At 49.5% G+C, this 22,121-nt stretch overlaps 2 protein-coding genes across 13 annotated transcripts in view; both read left to right on the top strand.

The window, feature by feature from the left end:
* RASSF4 (Ras association domain family member 4) overlaps nucleotides 1-12,910 on the top strand; it is a 31,775-nt gene extending 18,865 nt beyond the window's left edge. For 4 of the 7 annotated variants that reach the window (XM_027589703.2, XM_035724200.1, XM_035724201.1 and 1 more), the window contains 8 exons: nucleotides 1,700-1,842; nucleotides 3,205-3,296; nucleotides 4,232-4,389; nucleotides 7,946-8,047; nucleotides 8,328-8,379; nucleotides 8,928-9,049; nucleotides 9,888-9,985; nucleotides 11,298-12,910. In XM_027589703.2, coding sequence (XP_027445504.1) covers nucleotides 1,700-1,842; nucleotides 3,205-3,296; nucleotides 4,232-4,389; nucleotides 7,946-8,047; nucleotides 8,328-8,379; nucleotides 8,928-9,049; nucleotides 9,888-9,985; nucleotides 11,298-11,358 — 828 coding nt within the window. In that variant the 3' untranslated portion in view covers nucleotides 11,359-12,910. Of the gene's footprint in view, nucleotides 1-1,303; nucleotides 1,560-1,699; nucleotides 1,843-3,204; nucleotides 3,297-4,231; nucleotides 4,390-7,945; nucleotides 8,048-8,327; nucleotides 8,380-8,927; nucleotides 9,050-9,887; nucleotides 9,986-11,297 lie in introns of those variants that run through there. The other 3 variants (XM_027589662.2, XM_035724198.1, XM_027589655.2) reach the window with 3 other exon arrangements.
* A 2,044-nt stretch (nucleotides 12,911-14,954) lies between these two features.
* Nucleotides 14,955-20,915, top strand: ZNF22 (zinc finger protein 22). Of its 6 annotated transcripts, none has more exons than XM_027589826.2 (2): nucleotides 14,955-15,021; nucleotides 18,899-20,915. In XM_027589826.2, exon 2 carries the CDS (start codon nucleotides 18,979-18,981, stop codon nucleotides 19,654-19,656), a length of 678 nt encoding a protein of 225 aa, XP_027445627.1. In that variant the 5' UTR covers nucleotides 14,955-15,021; nucleotides 18,899-18,978; the 3' UTR covers nucleotides 19,657-20,915. The 6 variants fall into 6 exon arrangements, with proteins under 6 accessions (XP_027445627.1, XP_027445618.1, XP_027445607.1 ...); XM_027589817.2 differs by lacking the exon at nucleotides 14,955-15,021 and adding an exon at nucleotides 15,069-15,203; XM_027589806.2 differs by lacking the exon at nucleotides 14,955-15,021 and adding an exon at nucleotides 15,101-15,237.
* Nucleotides 20,916-22,121: the final 1,206 nt, after the last annotated feature.

Below are 22,121 nucleotides of genomic sequence, written 5' to 3'. Positions count from 1 at the left end.
CCCCGGCCTGCATGCCCTTCCCCACCTGTACGGCGAGGGCCCCCCTGGAGCCTGGAGCTCCTTCTGCTCTGCAGAAGCCACCCAGACGCCCCGCATGTTGACCTCTGACAGAGGCATCTGAGGCCAAGACAGAAAACAGAGAACCAAACCCCACTTTGGGGTTTCTTACTGCCCTTTAACTCCAGGGAATCAATCCAGTCTTAACTTTGTAGGGAGCGTTAGTTACATGTCTGTGGCTGTGTAACTTCAGTGGTCATCAAGAAGTGCTCTACTTTTATTGTTGTCATTTTCTTTTTTAACAAACAGTGCAAGGTCATTCCAGAAAGCTATGTGTATTTTTGATAACCTTGAACAGAGTGGAACTATTTTCTCTGTGGATAGCAGGGTGTTTTAAGCGATTACTAACTTACCATGATACCAGTGCTAAAGGATACCTCTGTAAGCCCTTCTGGGGATACAAAGACGTTTCCACAAGGTCCCTTATTCTCACAAGGCTTTCAAAGCCTATAAGGAGAAAGAAATGCAATTTGTAAATCTAAGGTGGTGCTCAAGATAGCAATGGGAGTATAACACCCAGTGCTCAAAATATATTTATATATATATATACACACACACACATACACATAACAACGGGAGAATGATGTTTAACGTTCATTGCCAAAAGGCTAGTATCAAAGCAGCTTAGGAGCAGGTAGCTGGAAGGATCTGGGGAAAGTGGGGCTGAGAAGATGTTCTGAGAGCAGCGTGGCCAGGCACATGCGTGGGGCAATTCGGCTGGGCGCAGAGAGCCTGGCTGTGGTCACGCATACATAAGAGCCTGGAAGAGGTCAGAAACAGAATCAAAGACTGGAGGGGTGGGAGGGGAAACTGGCTGAGGGTGCCCCTGGAGAGTTCTGTCAATTGGGACCTCAGGGCTTGGCAGGAGGGTGGTAGCTGTGGCACCTGCAGACCTTGGGAGATCAAGGCTGGTTGGGGGCACAGAACGAGAGCTGTTGTAGCTATTCTGAGTGTTCATGCCAGTAGTGGAATGTGGAGGCTGGTAACGTGCAGGTGGGTGAGAAAAGCAAGACTGGCCCTCAGGAAAGAAGGCAGCTTAGAAATCGGGGTGGGCCCAGGCCACTCGAGTGGTTCCTGTGGCAATCAGGAGCAGTGTGGGGAGAAGGGTTGGGGCTGAGACACAGCTCCAAGGAGTAGCCACCCCTGCTCTGATGGGCATGGAATCCAGTGCCCTCAGCACACTCGCAGCGGGCCCTGGTGACTGTGGGGCCCCCTCCCCAGGTGCGGGAAGTCATCCCTACCTGGCACCAGTGTCAATGTGGCCTCCTTCTCTGGAACGTTTCCTCACCCGTGTGGACGTGCTTGCTGGAGAGCAGCTGGGTTCCTGTGGGACGCCTGACTCAGCTGCTCCGTCCCAGGCCATGCCCCTGACCAGATGTGAACTGAGCGGTGGAAGGGCACGCCTCAGGCTTCCTCTGGTCAGCCCCATGGCCTCACGCCTTGGAGCACATAGAGGCTCATGTGCCTTCCCCCAGGGGAGGACAGGACCCCAAGGAGGAGAGGTGTGTTTGGGGCAAGAGTGTTCAGGGGAGTCCCCTGGGGAGGGACTGGGCCTTAAGGGGGACGCGGGGGGGTGGTGGGCAGTGACCCCTGAGGAGGGCTGCTCTGGGGAAAGAGGCTAGCCTATGTGAGTTCCCCACAGGAAGAAGGCGCTTTGGTCATCGAGGGACTTCTCAACATTGCCTGGGGACTGAGGCGGCCTATCCGGCTCCAGATACAGGACGACAGGGAGCGAGTGCACCTCTCCTCAGCCTCCTGGACACCCGGACAGCCCGGCTGCCCCCTGTGAGTGCTGGGCTGGCTGAGGCAGGGCCAGGTGCCCTCCTTGACACCTGTTGAACTCGTGCTTACTGTTCGGGATGTCGAGGGTGTCAGCCCTGCTCCCGAACAGGGCACATGACAGCACAAGCCTGCCCTATCCTTGTCACCCCATGACTGCCTGAGCCCGTGGCCTCACCTGCCAACAGTGGTCTTTCCAGATGATGGCCGAATCATCTCACTCTTGGAGAATTTTCCAGACTCCCAACACCAGTTGTGTTTCTCATACGTTCACAGGAGCTGCCTTACCTGCAAGGAAAGGAGCTGTGGCCGGGGGGGCTCCCAACATCCTGGGCAAAACAAACATTTCTTGGCATCTCCTGTTCTACCTTAAAAATTCACACAAATTTAACCTCCTACTGCTCTACTTTCATTTTAATATCAGAATTTGTTTTTAAAAATTTATTAGAGCTTAATATCAGCTTTATTTTAATATCAGAAATATGTTTTAATCGTGATGAAACCGTTTCCTGCCTTACCGCTTAATGAACATCTGCCTCCTCCCAGCGCCTCCCCCGCCCCCAATAAAGGGCAGCGAGCTGCTGAGTTTTGATCGCTTCTGCACGTAATGAATCCTTCCAAGAGGCGAAAATGCGAAACCTTTTCCCTTCAAAAATTCAAGCAAAGTTGCTGTTCTGAGGGCACTTAGGGCACCTTGACACCCCCCGTGCATCCCATACAGACTTAGAGTATAACATTTGGATGGGCTTCGTAGAAAGGCGACGAGTGGGACTCAAGGTCCCACTCCCCGGGGGGGGGAGCAACCACAGGAGCGGTCAGACAGCAGGACCCTCAGGGGCCTCCCAGCCTGGGTTCAGCTCTTCGCCTGCCCCTCCCTGGCTCCCTCCTGCTCTGGGCTACTTCCCATCACACACATCCTCTTCTCCGGCCCGGCACCAGCTTCCCTGGCTTGGACTCCGCCTGGCCCAGAGGCCCAGAGGCGGGCCCCTCGAGGTTGCCGCTGCCTGACTCTCCATCAGGCCTGACGGAAGCCCGGAGAGCCTGCTCAGCACCTGGCCGCACACACTGCCTCCCTCAGCCTGGTGCCCAGGAGTGCATGGGCACACGGCGTGTGTCCGTGTGTCTGTGCAGCAGGGACAATGCCACTCAGGTCTGCAGGGCACACTCCCTCTCCTTCCGGCAGACACCCTGGCAATCCTTCGCTTTTCTTTCAGTGTTTTACATTAACTCGGTGTGAAGTAGAGCCTTACCTCGGCCGGCCCTGCTTCTTGCCTGCGTCCCGTCCTCAGAGGCCACCAGCCTCTTCTCTGTGACTTGAGCTACTTTTTTCTGTCAGCAGCTCTTTGAGCACCTTGACTGTCTTTTCAGAAAAGAGCCACTTCTTCAGGATGGCAGGGTCCCTGCCCAGGAGCCAAGGACTCAGACAGCACCCAGGGCCAAGAGTTCCAGAGACAGCTCAGGTAAGTGGGCCTCAAGCTACCTGGGACCCCGTCTCTCTCAGCCAGGGCAAGGGGCTTGGCTCATGACCACCATCTCTGAAGAACAGCTTTGTGTTGGGGCGCCTGGCTGGCTCAGTTGGTTAAAGTGTCCAATGCTTGATTTCAGCTCAGGTCATGATCCTCAGGGTTGTGAGATCAAGCCCCAAGTTGGACTCCATGCTGGATGTGGAGCCTGCTTGGGATTCTTTCTCTCCCCCCCCCCTTCTGCCCCCCCCCCCCCTTTTTCTCTCTTCCCCTCTCTAAAAAAGAAAAAGGAAAAAAGAAAAAAAGAAAAAAGAAAGACCAGCTATGTGGAGGAGCGCAGAGTGGCTTTATTTGTCTTCAGGAGCAACACTTGCTAAATACCTCCTCAGTACAAGGCATTCTCCTCAGCTCCCCACTTACAGAAAAAGGAGGCAGAAGCTCGCAGGGGTGACATTGTTTGACGTAATTTGCCTGAGTCCCCTGCTTTCTAGAAAGGAGAGAATAGCAACAGCAAGCATGGCACCCTCCGGGGCCTGTGGGCCTCTAGGATGCATCTTCCTCACACTCTGGAGTCCAGACTGCTCATCTGTCCTCTGTATGTCCTCCCCTCACACTCAGTGGAGGCTCAGAGGACAGGGATGGGGCTGCCGAAGAGCTGCCCAGGGCGCCCAGAGACGGAGGCCCAGGCCGTGGCCATACGGCATTGTGACACAGGTGGTCCTGTCTGGGGGCCCCCTTTCCTGCCTGCGAAGTGGGCGTCACCCAAGTCCTGTCACAGAAACAGCATTCACATCACCCTCTGCCGCAGTGGGGTGTGACCACAAAGCTCCAGGGAACCAAGCCCCACGCACTGCGTGACCGCTGCAGCACGGCAGTTCTCTGGCCCCTTTGCTCCGACCCGGACTGACCTTCTCACCTGTTCCTCACTACAGAGCCCCTGGAGGAGGACGAGGAGACCCCTCAGCTGATGCGGACCAAGAGTGACGCAGCTTGTGTGATCCAGAGGAGGCCCCGGGCCCGCGCACCCGGCGAGGCCCAGAGGATCCGGCGACATCGCTTCTCCATCAATGGGCACTTTTACAACCACAAGGTGATGTTCCAGCCTGGCATCTCCCCTGGGCCCTGAAGTTGAGGCCACAGGGAGGAGGCCCCAAGCACGGGTGCAGCTCTTGGCCTTCTGAAGGCCAGGCCCCACCATAGTCTTGTCAGAGGTCACCCTCACCATGGCCCTGTGTGCTGGTGTGTCATATCTGCGTCCTCACCGATAAATGGGCTCAGGAGGAGAAATAGCTTGCCCAAAGTCACATCAAACTAACAAACAAACAAACAAAAAACCCCCACAAAACACATTCCAGCTGGTGACCCCAAAGCCTGTTGTTGGGTTTGTTTTTTTTGTTTTGTTTTGTTTTTTTACCACATACTCACTGTCAACCCATTTTCACAAGTTGCATGGATTTTTGGAAAGTAATGCCAAGTTTATGTCTAATTAGGCAATTTTCTCTGAGGTTTCCACCCGAGCTCGACAGATGGTTTCATGGGAACGTGATGTGCTGCTGGCCTTCTCCCTGGGTAGAGTAAGCCCTAGGTTGAGGTGGGTCCAGGGGCACGTGTTTCTGCACCCCAGAGAACCCGCACTACTCCTGGTTCCCAGCACTTAGCCTTTTGTCCGAGTATGTATTGTACTGACCTGAGGAAAAGATCTCCTTCCCCAGATGACTTCAGTCCCTAAACAAACCAAACTGTAAAAGGAGAAGTTGATTGTTTCTATAAATGCAGGAGTGGCAATTTGGGTGAGGCCCTGGATGGAGTGTCCTATAACAGGGCCACATCCTGCAGCACTGGGAAATGGAAGCAGAGGTTTCCAGTTGAAGCAGCTGCCCATCTTGATAGGCGATGACTCATGGGAGGGGGAGGGGGCCTGGCAAAGGCAGCTCTCAGGGTCAGACCTGAAGAACAGTTACACAGGTTAGGCCTGCCAGGGGCCATTCAAGTGCTCTGGGGAGTACCCTGGACTTTAGGGTGAAGAGTTCAGCAAGGCAAGCAGAAGGGACCTTGCCTTACTAAGAGGACACCCTTCCCCCCGCCTTCCACTCTGGGCTAGGTTTGCAATGAATGTTCGTGGGTGACACTAGGCGATCCTAGCTAAGTGCAGGGAAACCCAGGACTATTTGAGAGTAGTTTCCCTAGAGGGTGCAGGGTTGAAGTTAAGCAGAGATTAAGAATCGTCTAGATTAGCCAAAGGACCCACGATCTGACTTGGATATTCTTTAAAACTTGTTCCAAAGGGGTTTAATCTGTAAAGTGTTCAGTAAGTATATTATTATTTTGAGGAATTATTCAAAAATTTTAAAAGAATATTTGCATGAACTTAGGTTCTTCGTATTTCTATGATCCTAAAAAAGGAAGCTTTTGATCCATGACTCAAGGTAACAAATAGTGGAGCTTATCTCCAGCGCATTTACCCCCTCCTCTAAGGGAATCACTCATCTCTAAGCACATTCAACCTTACTGTAGTCATTGCAAATGCCCCAGAGAGATGTCTGAGCACTCTGTAGCCTTTTGAATGAACAGAAATGAACAATGAGGACTTTTGTCACAGCTTTTTATCCATGGGAGGCACCCTGGCAAGAAGGGCTCCTCAGCCAGCTGGACACTCAACCCACTAGCCTATAATCCAGTCAGAGCAGCTCTTTCTCCCAGTAACAGATTTACCTCCAGAAGGTGGGTTCATTCTTCCAGGCAAACTGACTTAACATCCAGGACGTGAACTAGTATCTTAGGCATGTTGGACAGCTGATTCCCATCTCCTGGCTGAGTAAGGGGCTCCTTCTCCCTCTTACTTGGCAGTCCACTCGGAATCAGTGTCCTGAGAAATCAGGTAACAAGGTACTTGAATCACAGGCAACAAGTTAAAAAAATTATACCTAGAATTGACTTCCTGAGGTTGTTATTCTGGATTTTTATTTCTTAGAACTGTGCACTATTACTTCACTCAACCATTTTCCGAAACTATTCTGATTCACAGTGGTGTTGATGTGATTTTCAGACTCAGTAAAACTTGGTACCTGTCCCATTGCTTTGTTCTGGGCTGTTAGATTCAACTGTGTTCTACCAGAGAGAAACCATTGTGGTTAGAGATGGCAAAGCAGCCATGCGGCCTTTGTTCGTACTTGGAGCTGGTCAGCATCATCTTGAGAAAAGGCTCCAGGCAGAAGAAACACCAATAATGTCTTGTTGACAAGACCTTTCTTCTCCTTGAAAAGGCCTGACTCCTCTACTCCATATTTCTTGGGGACTGAAAGCCTAGTCTGGCTTTCTGTGTAACCCAGAGTCATTTGGCATGGTGACTATGGAGGAGGCAGGTCTGGGTTTGAGTCTGACTCCGGTATTTGGAGACACTGAGCAAGTCCTTCATATTCCTGAGCCCCAGTTATATCCTGGGGAAAGTAGAGCTAGGACCATAGAGGAGGAATGTGTAAATCTGAATTTAGTTTTGGAAAGTGAGGAAGAGCTCACCTCAGGGAAGTGAGAATCACAGGGAGATCTCAGTGCCACGGGGATAAAGCATGGGGTTTCCAATGGCTCTGCCCTTCCTAGATGGGTGTCCGTGACAAGCTACTTGACCTCTCCAAGACTCTGTGTCCTTTCTTAAAAGGGTACTTCAAAAAGCTGTTGGAAGGATTAAATCAAAGATTTTAGGTGAAGTGCTTAGCAGGTCTATAACCTGGCTAGTGCTCATTGAGGACTTATTAAGCCTCAGATGATGCCCTGGTTGACTATATATATGGTGTCTCACAGGCAAAGGCAAGATATCTGCAGGAGTATAATGCGCCCCCCACCCCCACAACAGTGAAGAGCTTGTGTGGTTGGACCACAGGGCACTGGGGAGAGAATCAATGTATCACATATGCAGCGAGAAGAGGAAGCAATGGTATTGTTGAGGCTGTGGGCTGCCTTCAGATACTTCTAGCTAGAACTATGCCAGAAGACAGTCCTTCTCAAATTGTACTGTATGGAGAGCATCATCTGGTGGTTTCCTCAAAATGCAGATTCTGATTCAAGAGTCTGGGGCTGGGAGCCAAGACTCTGTGCTAATGCAGCTTGTCCAGAACACACTTTGAGTTGCAAGGTTTTTGAAAGGTGGTTTCTTGGGACAGCAGTGTGGAGAATGGATGGAAAGCGCTGAGATTGGAAGGGGAGAGAGGTGGGGTGCTGATGCAGTGTAAACTGAGGACCTCTACTGCTGGGAGAACAGGGAGGAGCAGACAGATTCCAGGGCTTTCGGTCTTAGAATCAACAGACACTTGGCAATTTGAGCCATAGAAAGAGTGAGAAGGAGACTGGTCCCCACACCTCCTGTGAAGTACTTCCATGGGACTGGCTCTGAGGGTCAGAGAACTGGCCCTGATAGCTTCGGAGGCATCTTTCTCACAGGCCTCTGTAAGACAGGAGTTGCTAGGGCTTCCCCAAGGGCACCAGATGTGGGCGGAGCTGTGTGCGACCTGTGCTGGACAGGCACAGGTGCTTCCAGAGCCCAGGGTCACCTGTCACCCCAGACCATCGGGCTGACAGTGTGCCCAGACCCTGCGTGATGTCAGCTCCATGTCCCTCTGGCCCTGCCCTGAACGGCCCACCTCCCTCTGCAGACCTCGGTGTTTACTCCTGCCTATGGGTCCGTGACCAACGTGAGGGTCAACAGCACCATGACAACCGTGCAGGTGCTCACCCTGCTCCTGAACAAGTTCCGAGTAAGTCTGGCTATGAGCGGCCTTGCCCCCGGTTGCTGGCAGTTTGCTGTCGTGTTGGAGAAGCTGGCAAAGGCCAGGGAAGCTGCCTGTGGTTCCTGGGTTAGAAGGTCTAGCAAAAGTTTCCTCTACCGACGCGGCATCTCTAGGGATCTTAAGCAGAAAGAGGGGAGGATCCTTGGGGACTTGTGCATGCAGCGCTGGCAGTGTGGTTCTTGCTGGGGATCCCTTCCTGTCTTGTCTCATAAAGCCCTGGTCTGACTTCCTGTTCCTGTCTGTACAGGTGGAAAATGGCCCCAGTGAGTTTGCGCTCTACATTGTTCACGAGTCTGGGGGTAAGTGTCTGCCTCTGCTTCCGGATCATAAAGACCAAAGTCTCTGTCCATGTGGCAAGCTCACTGACCATGCTCCTTCTCTGAGGGCCACCGTGAATGCTCTGCCAGGCCCAAACCCAGGCATGCTCGCTGCCCCTTCCAGAATCCCACCAAACTCACAAGGGAGGCCACTGTCTTCGACCACACTCAGTTGGGAAGGGTTGGGGGTGCACGTCAGGGGCTGTGAGCTGGAGCTGAAGCCCCTCACCCCCTGAGAACAGTTGCAGAACCCACATGTCCCTCTGTGCAGGGTTCCGCTCCATGGTAACTGAGCAGCCCGCCTCCCCGTGTCCACCCTCCCCTCTCTCCTACTCCCTGGGCTCCTGTTCCTCTCTGACCTGTCTTTGCTGAATGCCACAATCACACATCATTCAGGGCAACCTTCTCTTCAAGGTCTGGAGAAGGTTTCCGGGCCCCCTGGACATCCATTTTCTACCACATTCCCATCCTGGAACAAAGAGGGGCAATCCTACTGCCCCATGAGTTTTGTAAATGGCCTTCTTTTTCAGAGCGAACAAAATTAAAAGACTGTGAGTACCCACTGATTTCCAGAATCCTGCACGGGCCATGTGAGAAGATCGCCAGGATATTCCTGATGGAAGCCGACCTGGGCGAGGAAGTTCCCCACGATGTGAGTCTGGGCTGAGGCTCAGGGAGGCCTGCTCCTGAGGGAAGGGCTGGACGACAGCATGGGGACTCCCAAGGGCTCTGAAGATGAGCTTGGCCAGAGCCATGTGGAGTGGCGTCTCACACAGCTGTCCTGAAGGGCCCCAAGCCCAGCACAAGGATGGCTCCAGCCCTCCCTCCCCCTGTCAAGGACCACCAGCCCCAGCCACGGGCCTAGGGGAAAAAGGAAGTTGAGTCATAAAAAACCATTGCCTGTGCCTTCCCCCTCAGGCAGATAGAAACTTTTCCTTTGTTAGAGTGTGTTTGGCTGTCACCCACACAAGGGCCCCTTAACTAGTGCCTACCCCGGGCCTGTGGAAGGGAAATGTGGTTAAGTCCCACCACAGCCTGCGTCCTGGGCTAGGAAGGAGCATGTTGCCGAGCTCCCTTGCACAGAAAAGGCCTCTAGGGTTTGGACGCAAGGTGAAGGCCAGTGACCCTGTACCCTTCGAACCATTCACAGACTAGTGCGGCTTCATTCCAGGGTTAGAAACAATGGTGTTCCCAGCGCTCCCCTCCCTCACCCCCGAGAAGACCCAGCGTGGTTCTGCTCTCTACTGAATACTTTTCCTAATCTCCAGCTTCATCTCTCCTCCCAGGGATAATAAGCTGTGAGGCGAGAATGGGCTTTTCTGTCCTCTGTCCTAGTACAGACTGAGAGTTGGGCGTGGTGGCGAGAAGGGCAGCCATTTCCTTGGCTATAAGACATGGCTGGATCGACTGCTTGTGGAGGCCCTGAGGAAAAGAAAACACATTTTTGGCTTCTAATTTAAAGCACATTAAAATGTTCTTGGATTTTCTAGGTCGCTCAGTACATTAAATTTGAAATGCCGGTGCTGGACAGTTTTGTTGAAAAATTAAAAGAAGAGGAGGAAAGAGAAATAATCAAACTGACCATGAAGTAAGCAGCACATAAAGAGCCAGTCGTGGGTCCTGAACATCAGGGCAAGTGCATAGGGCAGAGCCCCCAGGCCGGGGCTGGGCAAGCTCTCCCCTCCTCCAGGGCACGACGCTTGGCCTGGCTCAGGGAGGCCTGCCCCCCCGGCTCCCGGTAGTGAGGGCAAGCTGGGGTGACAGCCTGCAGAAAGGGCAGGAGGCAGGGCAAACTGCCCCTCTGGCTTCAGCACCTCAGCAGCACGGGAGGGGCGCCACTGTTGAAACTGAGCTCGGGAGAGTCAGGCAGGAGCGCGGGTGGGCACTGGACCAGGGTCATGAGCACTACTGGTGACACAGCCCTGGAGGAGCAACCGAGGAGAGGGCCTGCTCAGGGCACATTCAGCCTGGTCTGGGCCTTTCCTGCTAGTGGGAATTCTCAGCCTGCCAAAAAGCAGTGGCTGTTGGAACCTTCTATGTCAGCTGGTGGTTTCAGGTGAGGGGGACGTGTTCAATGGAAAGGTGAGCAGGTGTCACCTGTGGGCTCCTGGGGAAGCTACATCAAGGCCTGGCTGGGTGAGGCTAGCCAAGTTGCACCTGCCAATGACTGGCCTGTCCCTCTGCAGAGTGAAGGATGGGGTAGGGGAAACACCTGGGGCACTCAGCTGGGGCCAGGGTCGGAGTTCCCCCTCAGGAAGGGAAGGAGGCAGTCTGCTCACCATGAGAGGGCCTGCCGTCGGGGGACTGGTTTGGTTTCTGGTTTCTGGCTGAATGAGTTTTGGAAAGCCACAGCCCGCCCTCCAGTCCCCACCCCAGCCTTCCAAATCTGTGCAGTGAGGCCCCATTCGGGAAGTCAGCAGAGACTATCCCCAGTCAGAGGGGACAGTCCATCATGCAGTTGGCTGTAGGGTCTGGGAGCTGGAAGGGGACCTGGGGGTCACCTGGCCAGTCCATTTGGGATACAGAGAGGAAACCGAGGCCTGAGGCAAGGAAAGTTGCGGCACAGGTCACTGAAGAGCCTGAGCCTGAATGCAGGCTTCCCGATCCCTGCTCTGCCACCCTGTCCCCTCCAGCATGCTCCTCTCTGTACCGAAGAACCTTGGGAAGAGAAACAGCACATTCCACATTTGAAGCTTGACAGCCCTGTCTGACTGCTTCTCGAAGCCGCTGGTCTTGCAGGGTGTGGCCCTGGCTCTTCCCTCTCCTTGGCGGAGGAAAGATGGTGGCCGCTAATCAGCCTTGGGTCTACTGGCCCAGCCATCTGTGCGCTCCCTCGCTCTGTCCCCCTCTCCTTGTATCCTCCGGGGTCAGTGAGTCCTCTTGGCTGTGTCTCCCTCCAGGTTCCAAGCCCTGCGTCTGACGATGCTGCAGCGTCTGGAGCAGCTGGTGGAGGCCAAGTAGCCAGCCAGCACTGGCCTCTTCAGAAGCCCCCCCACTGCCAGTGCACACTGAGTGCGGGGGGCCGGGCCCTGACTGGTCACACGGACTGAAAGCCACCGGCTGGGGAATCGAGCCCCCACGCTTCTACATGTCTATCTGCCTGAGTACCACGTGCCCCATGTCCCTGGCTCTTGGCTCCTAGCTGAGTACTCACCGGGCCCAGAGCCAGGCCTGAAGAGCCACGAATTTGCTCGGTGGGGTCTATGTGTGAGGCTTGCGTGGGCAGTAAGCAGCCCTGAAGCTGGGGCTCTGGCCACATTATGTGGCTGGATGGCGTGGCCGGTCCTGTTCATGCCACACCTCTCTTGCTCAGGAGAGCAGTACCTGATCACACCCATGGGGTGTGCGCCCTATCTGCTTTCCCAGTGCCTGGGCCCAGAGTTTCTGCCTGGCCATGAGCCCCTGACCTCCTCATCCATGTGAACCATGAGATCCCTGTCTGGCCTCCCCTCATGCTGCTACTCAAGACTCTGCTGGGAAAAACAGGGGCTGCCAGCAGGTATGGGATAAGCCCTGCTTCTGGCCTTCACTTCCCCATGGTATCCCTGGCCTCCAAGCCTTTGATGCCACCCTGTGAGCATTACACAGCCTAGCACCCTGGCAGCAGAGGTCAGACCTGGGATAAGACCATGAGCCTCCTATCATCTCTCTGCAGCACTGGCTTCTAACTTTTTCTTGGGACCTGAAGAATTCTTATAAGGAGCTTGCTGCAGGAAACATGGCACTTCAATCACATAGAGGAGGCGGCCCACATTGCACTGGAAGGATGCCAGCCCGTGTGCAGCAGAGTCTGTGGCTCAGGCAGTGGCTTAGGAAGGCAATGCTCAGTCCCCATCACCGCTGTCCCTTGGATGCCCGTGTGCCTCTTGCTCTTTCTGGGCTTTATTCCTTCACTCTCTACACTTCCCATCAAAGGGGCACAATGAGGAGAAATGTCTATTTGAGGAGAAAAGGCTTTGAATTCCCTGCGGCCAGAACAATTTGATTTGTCAGCTGATGGAGAATTTCTGGAATGAACGGGAAGGCCTTTGCAAAACTATGCAACAGTGTACATTGGTCATGTGAAGTGTTTGTCCAAAACAGAGCAAGTTAAAGACCAAATTCTTTTCCCACTGGGGCCTGTGGATAGTGGATTTAAAGAGAAGAACTGTAAAGTCTTCCAAATATAAGAGACAGTCCCGCTCCGTTCCATGCAATGGCTCCTTCCTGGCACCCATAGAGAGCAAAGCCTGGGAGCAGCTGTGCTGTGTGGAGCCCCCGTTCCGGGTGAACTTCATGCCAGGATTTCCCCGGCCTACCTCCATCGTCACAGAGACATGCAGCGGTGCTCCAGAGAGATCCCCGGCAGTATCTGTCATCTCTGCTCTCCCTCCTTTTCCTAGTTTCCTAGGAGCTCAATAAAGGTGCACTGTATTGAACTGAAGGAGTTCGGACCAAGCCTTCTTTTTGCCTATGTGTCCACCCTGACTCCCAGCTCTAACCTCCAAAACTCTTACCCTACAACATGTGTGGCCACATTTAGCAAAAGGGCCAAAGCTGAGCCACAGCCTGCTGCTCTGGACCCGAACGTGACTCCTATCCTGAGGACTAGTGTGGGGTCTGAGGACAAAGGCAGCCAAAGGGCACAGAGGAAGAATCATTGGTGGCGGTCTGTGGGCTGCCTGGAGGATGAGCAATAGGATCACCCTGATTCACAGAATCTCAGCATCAGGAGGACCATAGGAATCTTCCAGGCAGGGGCTCAGATGGGACGGCAATAGCACCTCAGGGAGGGTAGAAAACAAATCAAACAGGCTTCCCCAGGTTGTTCTACTCCCCAACCGATATTTATAAGCTCAGGTCTAGTTCAACTGCCAATCCATTATTCGGCAGTAATTGTGCCAGGCTGGTGCTCAGTCCTTTGCCAGACAAAGACGGAGCCACGGTTCACCTCAATAGGAGGTGTTCAGCGTTATCCTCAATTGGAGAAGCAGGCTGGATACCCGGGAGGGTCAGGGGACCAACAGAGGATAGAGCTGGTGTAGGTCCCTGGAAGGAGGCCTGGAGGCTGAGCCCAGATTGGGATAGGTGGCTTTCTAGCCTGAGAAACACCTGCCAGCTTAGGAGCAGGACGGGGCCTTGCACATGGGAAGCCATCAGATCAGGAGCCCCTCTAAAAGCACTCGCTGGTTTTGTTTTACAGTTTTTTCATGTTTAGGATTTTTTTTTTTTGCAATTGTTTCGATATTATTTAAGGCCTGCCTAGATAAGCATTACTTTTGAAATAGACATTATCAAAACTAACTTCTGAATATCATAGCTAAGAAAAATCACAAGTTACACAGGAAAGAGAGAAATGTACACTTCTACAGTCATCCTAGGGGTTAGTTAGCCAATCTTTTTATCAACAGTATATTTGCTTTTCAGAGGCAATTTGAAAAGCTGCTAATTCAGCTCACCATGCCACCATAATTGCAGACTTTCTCTGCTAGGCTCTGTGGTTTCCTGCTGGTTTATGTGGGAGCTCTATTTTCCTCTCTCCACAGAGCTGACAGTATTTCTCATGTGCTCCCTCACTAACTAGTATCTCAGGCAATAAAAGCATCCAAAAACAAAGTGCAGATTCCTGTGAGTGAATGTCCTCTCCTAAAACAGGACTGTCTTCCCAGGCCAGGTCTCAGGAACCAGAGAAAATAATAAACACAGGATGAAATCTACATGATTGCAAAAGAAGGACTGGACTCGGGGAAAAACAGGGTGTTTTGCCCAGAACAAATTATCAGAACCAAAAAAAAACAGCTTGTTTTTCTCATGTGATAGCCATATGCCACCTGCAGGAATGTTTACCAGAAAATGGATTAAAGGCCTTCCCTCTGTGCTCACCCAGGATACATCTGGTCCTTTAGTCCCAGGGAAACAAAGCACAAGGCTTATCCAGCCTGACCAGGTGATTTGCAGAGGATCCAGCAAGGCACAATGTGTGCCAGGGTGGGCAGGACACAGGCACCCGCAGCTGTGGAGAAGGAGCGGGATATCCTTCTCAGGTGCCCGAGTGGGCAACAGCCCCCCTGCCTCAGTCCCTCACTGTGATCAAAGCAGGAAATGCAGTCAGAGCCAAGCCGTTCTAAGTATAAAAACAGTAAATGTACACGTGCCGTGTTTTGGCCCCACAAGCTGAGACTGCCAGGAAGAAAGGCAGCTGTTGACCTGCTCCTGGACTCATAACATGCAGGGTGGGGCTCTGCTCCCTCCTGGTCACACTTTTAACAAAGATGTTTTCTGCAAACCCAGGAATGGGAATCCCCAGAGTTTCCTTTCCCAGGGAACCCAAAGGAAACAGAAAGCAAAGTCTCAGGCTTGGTGGACAGAACCATTGTTTGGGGTCCCTTTGTCGGAGATGGACCACTGCTGTTACTGCACTTGGGCCACACATGTGACCAGCCTCCCTTGCATTCTTGCCAAATGCAGCAGGGCTCCCTGCTGAGACGGGGCTTTTCCATGTCACGTGTACGCCCTTCTTCCTAGAATGAGCTCTTCAAATACAACCGGGCTCAAGGGCACACTGGTCCCTGCTGGGTGGTTTCCCAGAGAAGCCCCAGCAAACAAGGAGATGACAGCAGCTTGGTGGAGGTTATAGCAGTGAAGGTATTGATAGCAGCTCAATTCTCGATATATTTTGAAGACAGAGACACCAGAATTCAGAATTGGATTGGGTTTGGGTTTTGGGTGAAAAGAGACACAACAATGACATCCAGATTTTTGGCCTGAGCAACTAGAAAGAAGGAGTTGCTATCAACTGCTGGGATGAAGACTGTTGAAGGAACAGGGTGGGTGAATGTCAGAAGCTCCTTTGTGGCGCAGGTGAGGTTCAGGATGTCCATCACACATGCAAATGGCAGCTGAGTAAAAAATTGGATATACAGGTCTGGAGTTCAATAATGTTTGCATCCCAGGGTTGGACTAGAGTTACCAAGTCAGGAGTCTGCAGTATATACTGTTGGTATTTGAAGCCATCAGACTGGAGCTGCTCTACAGGGGAATGGAGACACAGAGAACTTTAAAGAGGTCAGATGACCCAGCACCTGCCAGGCTGGTGGAGGAGGAGCTTGTAAGAGAGGAGAACCAGGAGAGATCATTATTAAAGAGAAGTGAGGGGGGTATGCTGAAAATCAGGAGACTCTGGTTCCGAAAACACCCCCCTTCCTTATCGGTAGAGTATGATCATTTCCATCTTCCAGAGGCTTTTTGGTGATAATTAAGGTGTTAAAGAAGCCCAAAATGGAGTCATTTGCCCCCGCCCCTCACCCCCTATAGGAAACCAAGACTTAGTTAGTTTCAACCTATCCCAGGCACGTGGCCTTGTAACATCTGAAATTTCCTTAGAGCACAAATGAGTTCATCCTTATGACAAAAACTGCCTTTCCCTCCTTCCCCACCAAAATGTAACATTTTTTTTTCTTTTGCTAATAACTCTTTGTCCCACCCTCCTTCCTATAAAAACCTTCCATTTTGTACAACTCCTTGGAACATCTCCATTTCCTAGATGGGATGCTGCCCATTCATGATTGCTTAACAAAGCCAATTGAGATCTTAAAAAAAAAAAACCTTTTTTTAACACAGGTGACTGTATCATAACAGTTTCGGCTCTCCAGAGTACGTCTATATAATTAGTAAGTGCTCAATACTTTAGGAAGAATGAGGTGCTGCCTTTCAAAAGCCCCGACTGACCGGGCTGCAGTCAGCTGGCCCCGGAAGCCATGGCGCGCCCACAAAGGGGCCCGGCCACAGGTCTTGCGGTCCCGCGGAACTTCGGGACGCCTCCGGCGCCGCGGGCGAGCGAAACAAAAAGAAGAAACGAAGGGTTTCTTCTTTCCGGTGGGCCCAGCACCATAGAGGGTCGGCCCCCGCCACGTTCCTAGAGCGGCCGCACGGCGCCGACTGACGGCGAGGCCCGCACTTCCGGCGGCGCGAGGGGCGCCCAGCGAGCGAGCGAGCCAAGGCGGCGGGCGGCCCGCTGCGCGGTGAGTGGGCTGGGGGTGCGCGGCCAGGTGCTCGGAGGCTGCTCGGGCGCCGGTTGGCCGTCGCGGGGCGGGGCAGATCTGGGCCCCCGCTCCCCGAGCCGCTAGGAAGGCTCGGCGCCGGGCGGGGGCGGGGGCGGAGGGAGCTGGGCGGGCCCGGCCTGCGAGGAGCGGCCGGCTGAGGCCTGGGGAGGGCGGAGGCCTGCACGGGAGCTCCTGCGAGTCGGGCCGCGGTGCCCACGCCGGCCGTCGCCTCCTCTTTTCAGGACTAAATAATTTGAATAGATGCTTGGGTAGCACAGGGCTGTTAGGAGCTAGCTGCAGATACTCCTGTACACCTCTGACACCCCGAGGATGTCGCAGCTTTATTGTCCTCCCGATTTTATGGAGGAGAAAGCAGGTTCATTCCGGGTACGCGTGTTCGCACGACTACAGCTCCCATCGCTCAGGTCTACCGTAATACCCGCACCTGCCGAGAAATTATGCTGAGCCCGGGTCGCGGCGCTGGACTTGGTGTTGAAAGTTGTGGCTGCACATAAGTTCTGCCAACAAGAGGACAGGCTCTGGGATCGGGCTGCTAGGGGTTGGGGACCTGGCCGAAGTCCGCCTGCCTTTCCTTAGCTGTAAAATGGAGAGCATCGCGTAAAGCTGCTATGAGAATGAAGTATCATAGAACAGTGTCTGGCGTACCACTTTTTTTAGTCTATGTGCTGCCGAAGCGAGCACAGTCTGGCATACCACTAAGGCTGCCTCTCAGTATGATTTCCTCATCTGTAGTGTTCTAGGTGGATTACATAGTTTGAGTTTCCTACCAGATCTGACATACAGTATTAAAAAATAAATGTTTTTTTCAATGTGTAATTCCCGTTATAGCTGTTTTTTGAACATCAACACCACGTATATAACAAATGTCTCCTTGAAACAGATATTCTGTAAATAGATAAATATTCTGTTATTATACTCTGCAAATATTGACTAAAGTTGATGAGCGGTGCTCTCTCAGTGATTGGTATTGTATGCAGTTTGCTCTTTCTGATACTTAACCATAATTACAACAGAGATAATTATTAAATATCCAAATAAAGTCCTCAGCACTACCAGGCCTGGAGTCTGAATTATACAAAAAGATGAAGGAAAGGCAAGAACAATGATGTAATTTGTATTTTCAGTTATTTGCTTTAGAAGCTTTTATGCAGAGACTCAGGGTAATTATTCCCATTTTAAAATCTCCCTGACACAGGATGTGGAATATAGTTTCTTTTCTTTCTTTCTTTTTTTTTTAAGATTTTATTTTTTTATTTGCTAGAGTGAGAGTACAAGCAGGGGGAGCGGCAGGCAGAGGGAGAAAAGCAGGCTCCCCGCTGAGCAAGGAGCCCGATGCGGGACTCGATCCCAGGACCCTGGGATCATGACCTGAGCCGACGCTTAATGGACTGAGCCACCCAGGCGTCCCTGGAAAATAGTTTCAATAATTTTATTACTTTTTCAACCTAGCTTATCCCACATTATCACCTATTTAGAGTTTGTGGCTTGTTTATGGCCATTATTTTAAATAACCTTGTAAGTAAATGAAAAATTTTTTTTAATTTTTGCAGCATTTGGGTATTTTAAAACTTCTATTTTTTGCATGTAAACTTACTTTCTCCTCCTCTTCTTGTGTTCTACTCACTACTCTTTGTTTCCACTGAGTTTCATTCCACTTTACAGTAAAAGTTCTTCTGAATTTTTTTTCTTCCCCAGAAACAATTCACTGTTTCAAGTTTTCAGAGAATTGTCCTCTTTCTTGGGTTATTAGAATCTAGGGGAAAAAAGCATCTTTTCATTTACATTTTTCTTATCCAGTATTACTGAATTGACTCACAGAAACTTGCCACTCCTTATAGGGTAGTTCTTACTTTCAAAACAATTAATGCTATAAAGTTAGAGCCAAGTTGTATCCATGCTGTGAAAGTAGAATGGCAAAACAAGTAAGGATAAACAAAAACAATTTAATAAAGTAGTATGATTTGTCAATCTTTCTAATTCAGATGCTTTAAATAGTCACCAGTAAGTAAGTAGAATTTTAACATGGGAGTAAATATTAAAATGTAGTGATAGTCTATTACCCAAATTTTGATTGTCTTTCAGTTATTTCTTCTGTTTCCATTAGGATATTATGTTGTCTCCACCTTTTAATCCTTCGGTTATATACTCATTTGATAATGCCTAATAAAAACTTATATTTCACATTATCACTTTTATCCTGTCCCAACAGACAAAAACTCCATAGGTAAACTTGGTCAAAATTTGGGTATATTTATTAAGTTGAAACCCTGGGAATTATTAGAATTATTTTGCAAGTATTTCCACCCCCCAGAATTGTCTTTGTTTTCATATGTATTGGGTACATTTTTAATTTACGTATGGATGCAGTTTCAGTGGGTTGAAGATTGAATTATATGGGTTAAAGTTGAATAATTATAATGAGTGATTGACTTTGGCTTTTATTTTTCTCTTCTACACAGAAAATTGAGCTGTGTAGCTCTAGGAAGTGAAACTTCAGAAGAAGAGAGCAGACTCTTAAGAATACATTTGGCTCATCACCATGCGGTTAGGAAAACCAAAGGGAAGTATTTCTCGGAGCTCAAGCCAAGGAAAAGCCTATGAGAACACACGCAAAACAGGCCGGCAGCGGCAAAAATGGGGAATGACTGTTCGATTTGACTCAAGTTTGAGTAGACTGAGAAGAAGCCTGGATGAGAAACCTTATAAATGTACTGAATGTGAAAAGAGTTTCAGTCAGAGCTCAACTCTTTTTCAACACCAGAAGATTCACACTGGAAAGAAATCCCATAAATGTGCCGATTGTGGGAAAAGTTTCTTTCAGAGCTCTAACCTCATTCAGCATCGGCGGATCCATACTGGGGAAAAACCCTATAAATGTGATGAGTGTGGAGAAAGGTTTAAACAGAGCTCAAATCTCATTCAGCACCAGAGAATTCATACTGGAGAAAAACCCTATCAGTGTGATGAGTGTGGCCGCTGTTTCAGCCAGAGTTCCCACCTTATTCAACATCAGAGAACCCACACAGGGGAGAAGCCCTACCAGTGCAGTGAATGTGGCAAATGCTTCAGCCAGAGTTCTCATCTTAGGCAGCACATGAAGGTGCACAAAGAAGAGAAACCTCGTAAAACCCGGGGCAAAAATATTAGGTCAAAAACTCACTTAGTGTCCTCCTGGAAAGCTGGCACAGGTAGGAAGTCAGTGGCTGGTCTCCGCTAAGGAAAGGGCACTGCTTCGGCCTTTAAAATAAATAAATAAATAAAAGCTATCTCTTTTAGAACTGGAGATATTTTGTAATAGAGCACTTAAATACTATATCCTTTCCTAGCATGGAGACATTGTAATGACATTGGGCTGAAAGAAACTATGAGTCCAACTGTTCTCATCTTTTTTTTTTTTTTTTTTTTTGATGTAACTTGGAGTACAAAAGACTGAAACTATGTTTTGAGAGAATATAAGACCCTTGACCTCATGTGATGCTGCTTCCTGCATCATTTTGACAAAAACAACCATGTTTTGATGACACATGTGAAAGTGCAGATATTCTGATGACTCCTCAGCTTTAGGACTTTCTGTGGAAGGAGGAATTAAAAGGGAGAAGAAATTAATCCCATTAGTTTGGAAGTTCTGCAACCGATGAGGAGATTTTATGTTTGTAAAGTTTTGTAGTATATTAACCATTGGTTTGTAAGTATGACTCAAGATCAACATATTAACATGTATTCATGTTCGAAGATTTTTAATCAACAAAGCCCCATCACTCTGTTAGCTTTTTTTTTTTTCTTCCGCTTCTGCTTATGGATAGTTACTAATTAAAGGAATTGAATTTCCCTCTTTTATACCAAATTCTTAGATTCTAGAAGCCAAAGTGAGAACTGAATTAGATCACAAGTCTCCTATTCTTAGAAGCACAGTTCTTTGAGGTGGTGTTACACTGTGTCACTTCTTTTCCAGAAGTTGGGGTGGACTTACGTTGATCCATCCCCATTTGTCTTTTGGCATTCTCTTACGCTCTGACAAACTGAGCTAGCCTTTTAGATCTACATGAATAAATAATTAAACCATATACCAACACACCTCAACTTGTTAATTAGAAATCTACAATTTACTCACTTCCCTGCTTTCCCCCTTGGAGAGTTTTCGGTAACATTGCTTATCTTAAATGTTTGTCAACAGCGAAAGTCATTTAATTCAAGTGTTGGTGCATTTGTAGCTCCATGTGTAGATTTCGAAATGTAAGCTAACTTTCTCTGAGTTAATATGAATTATTTATGAAGTCTAGCATACATGTTTCTTAACTTTTATCAGAACAGTGCCAAGTGTCAGACTTTCTGATCAGCCTTCAGCTCAGGTTTTAATTTCTATGGAATGCTAACATTCTTCTGGTTTTTTTGTATCTTTTATAATCATACCAGTTCCTGCTGTATTAATGACAGTTATCCATAAAAATAAAACAAAATGGAATATTTTGCATACTACTACCCTCTGTTTATTTTGCTCCTGGAAAGTGGTTTTATTGACATAACACCTAAAATCATGGCTTTTGGAAGAATCACTTGATTTGCCTGTTTTTTATTTCCTCAAGCTTGAACTTTGCGTCCCTCCTGGCCTTGCATTTGAGTGCAAGTCATAGAAGATGGTCTCATTGACAATAGTTTCATCCAACAGAATATCCACAAAGTGTTTTGTGAGTATGAGGTGATTGCAATTATCTTTTACAAAAGACTTGATCTTTGACCACTTAGCAAGTGTCCTATTAATCACAGCCAAGTCACTTTGTAGCAGGGCATGGCTGTAGGGCCATTTTGAGGATCTGTCATCAGTTTTATAGCAGTTTTGTGTCTGGAATAACTTCTGACTGGGACCAACACCACTTTAAGAATTTGCCAATTTTGACAGCAACCCGCAACAGAAATTGTATATTGTTAGGTTTCATAAATTATGTTTTTACCCTGAATGACTTCCATATTCTGTATAGAAGTAAAGCAAATACTCCAGATTTTTATGTATTCCCAGTTTGACTGTGGTATGCATTTCTTCTCAGAGCCCTAAAACTAGGTCAGTCCATGGTAGCCTTCTGTAGTAACTAACGTGCACTGCAGCAACCTTCATCTCCTTTTATAACCGTCTTATGAGAGGAAAATACCACAGCTGCTTTAAGTTAATGAATTAAAGGATGTGTTCCCCTACTAGAGTTACAGGAGAGCTACAGGAGAATGTGAATCTGATAGGCACAGCCTCTGAATACAGTCTCCTATGAAAATATGCTGCCCCTCAATATTCTGAATTTCCATCATCACTCAGGTTTACTAAACTGAATCCTTTTATTCCTCTGGCAGGCTCCTTTCTTACACAATCTGGATGTTTTACTTGGGAAGGAAAAAAGCTCCAAGGTTGTTTTTGTTTTTTAAGTATTGCTGAAATTTCATTCACCCTACACTAATGAGTAAGGGGTGTTGTTAAATTTCTTTGCCTGCCACATTCATTTATTCAGTCATTTCGTAAGTATGGTAGAAATAAGACTGACCAAGGCAGCCCTAGTTTAAGGAACTTGTGTTAAATGAGTAGTCAAGTAGAGGAACTGAGAAACCAGGAAAGCAAGTACAGGGTGCTGTGTGAGCAAGCACAGAGACGGGACCCTCTGCCCAGTGGCTCCCAATTTCAGGGTGCTTCAGAATCCCCCG

The sequence above is a fragment of the Zalophus californianus genome, chromosome 15 (genome assembly GCF_009762305.2).
Source record: "Zalophus californianus isolate mZalCal1 chromosome 15, mZalCal1.pri.v2, whole genome shotgun sequence".
Classification (NCBI taxonomy): domain Eukaryota; kingdom Metazoa; phylum Chordata; class Mammalia; order Carnivora; family Otariidae; genus Zalophus; species Zalophus californianus.
The sequence above is the reverse complement of the archived record's forward strand: the minus strand, read 5'-3'. Positions and strand labels throughout refer to the sequence as shown.

Bases quoted from the DNA above. Each gene is read 5' to 3' on its own strand.
- ZNF22 (XM_027589826.2), top strand. From the start codon at position 18,979: ATGCGGTTAGGAAAACCAAAGGGAAGTATTTCTCGGAGCTCAAGCCAA.